At 43.6% G+C, this 4,485-nt stretch overlaps 1 protein-coding gene across 1 annotated transcript; it reads left to right on the top strand.

The window, feature by feature from the left end:
* The first annotated feature begins 1,786 nt into the window (after nucleotides 1–1,786).
* On the top strand, nucleotides 1,787–3,508 carry LOC145408106 (sodium/mannose cotransporter SLC5A10-like). The gene has a single exon (XM_080278913.1). It carries the CDS (start codon nucleotides 1,787–1,789, stop codon nucleotides 3,506–3,508), a length of 1,722 nt encoding a protein of 573 aa, XP_080135039.1.
* Nucleotides 3,509–4,485: the final 977 nt, after the last annotated feature.

Here is a 4,485-nt window from a genome sequence, read left to right as displayed (position 1 = left end):
TTTCATTGTGGGCTGGAGGAGGTGCAAATTAAAAACACACTGATCGCATCCGAGAAGTTTCGATTTCATTTACAGGGCTGGCAATGAGATCTTTGTGCAAGACCATCCTTATCCCAGCCGTCCTAACCTTAAGACGAAATAGAAACTTAGATTTTAAGCTCGATGGTAGCACGTCGAAATCTGGGAACAGATAGGGACGTTGCAATATTTATATGTTTGCCAAAATGGCCCTCGTGTAGTCGGTAGGCACTAAAGTAAGCCTTGTTCTTTCAGTGTTGGAGGTCCTTCCTATACTGAAAAAAGAAAAGAAAAACACACTTTGTGGCGGCCAGTTGAAGTACGAACCATCGACCTTCTACTGAAAGGAAAATATGGTAGCTCCTGAACACCATCTGAGGTAAGATGAATCATGTTTTTTCCTATTTTGCTCTTTCTTTTATACTATTGCTACCATCAGACATTTTACTCAGCTTAGAAGTGTATCCAAGTAGTGAAGGAATTAATAACGGCAGTATTTAACCCACCCAGTAAAAAAAAAAAAAAAAAAAAAAAAAAATAGAGCTGTATAAAATTGCCTGATGACTGCAGGAGAGCGATACTTTACCATATTGAAGGAGTGAGGGAGGATCGTAGCACCTCTGCATTACCAGTTTATGTCTGCATCTTTTATGCTGGTATATTTTGGAAGGTTATTTATGCGATCTGTTATTAAGGAGATATGAATAACATACAGGCGCGTATTCAGATGTAATATACAAAATAGATCACATAAACGATGAAGTGCTACGAAGGTCCCTACTCCAACAAGAAAACGGGCCAATATTGTTAATGTGGCATATCATTTGAAGCTTACTGATCCTTGAGCATTTCAGTAGTGCCTTCTTTTCATTTAGAGATGAATGAAGCCTTCTCTGATGTGACCTAACCTAACTTAACCTAGTCTGACCAAATCTAACCTCACGTAGCCTCATAACATAATATCTTTATCTTAATGTGATTTAACATAGCCCAACCTTCGTAGTCTAACGTAACCTTCCCTACCCTGACTCAGTCCTAGTCTGATTTAATCTAACCTAGTCTGATTTAATCTAACGTATTATTCTGAAACCTTTCAAACAGATTTCCACAAGAAGAGGGAAGTCAGAAGAATAATAAAAAGGAACTTCAGAGCTGAAAACAGAAGAAAGATTTGCTATTCACGACGCTGCACACCCTTCGCTACTAGTCTCCCCCTGGGTGCATAAAACCTTGTCTGCAGTGGAGACAAAGAGGTTCCATCGTGTTGAAGGGATTACTCGTGACAATTTCAGCCCTTTCACCACAAAAAGTCTCCCTCGGCCTCATCATATTGTCCCTCTGGTAACCAGAATAGATAATAGACATAATATGTAAAGTTTAACTGGTTAACATACCCCATAAATCACGCTGGTGAACATAAAGCACAATATATTAGAGCTATCTAAGAATATTACACATTAAATCAGTTTTTGCTAGGAAAACACTACATATATCAGGGTTGGCTGAGGATAATACATAAAAAATTGGGGTTAGATGAGGAAAGTAAATAATATATCGGGGTTAACTGAGGAAAATATATAATAAATCAAAGTTAACTGAGGATAATACACAATTAATCGTGGTTAGTTAGCTGAGGGAAGTAAATAATATATCGGGGTAAACCGAGTAAAATATATAATAAAACAAGGTTAACTGAGGAAAATATATGACAAAACAAGGTTAACTAAGGAAAATATACAATAGGTTACCTCCGCAAAAAGAAATCAGTATGAGAGCTGATAATCTAACCGATCCAAAGCAAGTGCCGAAAGTGTTAGGAGCGACCGCGACCAAGCCTGAAGTAGCTGTGAATATGGTACAGAATGGATCTCATGAGACGACCCTGAATGCAACAGTAGGGGAGCCGGGAGTGGAATGGGTGATAGAGAATGTGGACCTGGTGGTGGTGGTGGTGTATCTGGTAGGGGCACTGGCGCTCGGGCTGTGGTATGGATGGCGACGGAGGGCTGATCCTCTTGAGTACTTCTTAGCTGGACGAGAATCTTCCTGGCCACTGGTTGGGCTCTCCATTTACGCCTCTAATATCTCCAGTACGTCACTTGTTGGTCTGGCAGGAAATGCATACGCCTATGGCATCGCTGTGTACAGCTATGAGTGGATGGCAGTCGTGGTGCTGGTGATGATTGCTGCGGTGATGCTGCCAGGGCTGGTGCGTGCTAAGATATATACACTGCCAGAGCTGCTGCACCACATGTACTGTCCAGCTGCACGATACTACTTCTCAGCTCTGAACATTTTTATAAATGTGATCCTGCAGACAGCTGGGTCTCTGTACGCTGGTGCACTGCTGCTGCAAGTGTTGCTGCCTGGGTGGGCACCATGGCACATCATGGCAGCCTTGGCGGTCATGGCAGGGCTTTACACTGTCTTAGGCGGCCTCACAGCTGTCATGGTCACAGATGCTGTGCAAGCCCTAATTCTAGGGGCTGGTTCAATAGCAATGACAGTGTCAGCAGTGCAAAAGGCTGGAGGCTGGAGTGCTGTTTTGGCTGCACAACCTCCTGGCTACGTTTCCATCATCCGACCACTGGATGACCCCAGTGTTCCTTGGCTGGGTCTGCCTGGTGTCTTCCTGCTTGGCTTTTATTTCTTTGCCACCAACCAGTTTATGGCACAGCGGCTACTGAGTGTAAAAAGCGTGGAACATGGCCAGTGGGGCGTAATGCTGGCAGCGGCACTCAAGCTGCCTGGGTTATTCATCATGGTGTTACCGGGACTGGCAGCGCGAGTGCTCTACCCAGAATTGGAAAAGCCTGATATGGTGTACCCAACACTTTTATTTGATATGCTGCCTCCAGGCATGCGTGGGCTTGTCTTGTCTGGATTTTTAGCAGCCTTAATGTCAATGCTAGACTCAACAATGAATGGAGTTGCCACTCTAGTAACGATGGATTTTGTGCGCCTGGCACGACCCAGCATGAGTCAGAAGCAACTATTTTTAGTAGGGCAAGGTGTGACAGTGGCAGTGATGGTGCTGGCAGTGGGTTGGGCCCCCCAGATACAGTATTTCTCCTCCCTTTACCAGTACCTACAGAAGATTCTGGCCTACACAGTGTCTCCTGTCCTTGCCCTCTACATGGCGGGAGTTTTCTGGGGAGGCGGCACCCCATGTGCCTCCATTGTCACACTAGTCACTGGCACGTTGGTGGGCGTTGCTGTCTTCTTGGCCAATGAAGTGTTTGACGTCATCCACCTCCACTTCCTGTACATGCCACCTCTCTTGTTAGTTCTGAGTGCACTGGTGCTGATCACAGTAAGTTTACTGAGCAGAAACAGTGAAGCAGATTGTGAAAGGTTTAGACTCTGGTCATTTCAAGACTTTCAGAAGGAGACAGAGGCACTGCGGGATCGTCCACTATGGCAGAACTATCGTGTCCACTCGCTTTTTCTTCTCATTGTTACTGCCACCATTATTGGTATCTTCTGGTAAATAATATGCCCTCCAGTTAACCTACACCCATCACTTCTTACTACAATTTCATCATCAGTATATACCTGTCACGATAAGCCTGTTACGTTTGACCTTGTTAACCATCGTTTATCATTAAGTACACAACTTGTTAAACCTATACATTACTCTTCCTAACATACAAAGCAGTAGAAGTAAATCTTACCAGGTCTAATAAATTTAACACTCCCCTCACCTGGTTCTCTACCACATCATACACTACGTTACCTGAATGGATGCAAAAAGACCTAATTTTCCCTGGATGAACCTAATTTGAGATTGGCCAGAATTAACCCTGGTGGACATAACTATGCCTAGATCTTAAATTGCCAGAATGGATTTTAATTGCCCTAACAACCTGGTACAATGTAACTGGGTCTGAAATGGAATGGCTTTGTTCCAAATGGCTGGAAGTCACCTTTACATGTGCAGTGCCTGGTTAGATTTGGAATCATATGAAGTAACGTGAACAGATCTGGAGAGACATAACAAAGCCAGCATAGATTTGGAAGGCCTTCATGTAGGTGGAGTGGTTTGAAGGAAATTAAAATGACTTTTTGTTGTTTCACTGCGTCTGTTATGGAACAGCCTGCTAGGGTCGTTAGATGCCTGTGTTATCCTTGTATACTGAAAACGTAGCTGCTATCTACTGCGTTGACCATCACATTTTTAGAGACTGGGGAATATCAAATAGTATGATGTACTAGAAACGGCAAGTGCATCGTTGTTGCATGTTGGTAGATTTGTGAGAGTCCAGAAAGTAATAGCAATAACTGAGGCTCATTATATAATTCATGTACCAATGACTCAGACATGGACAAGTGTTTTCCGTGCAAACAGCTGCTGCCGAGGTATAATTAGAACACATGTGTGCAAGTATCATGATGTTGTATAAATTAACCCGCCCCATCCCGACCACTTTTCCACCACTGACTCCCCCCAATCCCGACCATTTCTGG

Source organism: Coenobita brevimanus, chromosome 75 (genome assembly GCF_032717465.1).
Source record: "Coenobita brevimanus isolate Jiangsu-jjx chromosome 75, ASM3271746v2, whole genome shotgun sequence".
Classification (NCBI taxonomy): domain Eukaryota; kingdom Metazoa; phylum Arthropoda; class Malacostraca; order Decapoda; family Coenobitidae; genus Coenobita; species Coenobita brevimanus.
This window is presented reverse-complemented; position numbering and strand designations above follow the sequence as displayed.

Excerpts from the sequence above, each read along its gene's own strand:
- LOC145408106 (XM_080278913.1), top strand. The coding sequence starts at position 1,787 with ATGAGAGCTGATAATCTAACCGATCCAAAGCAAGTGCCGAAAGTGTTA.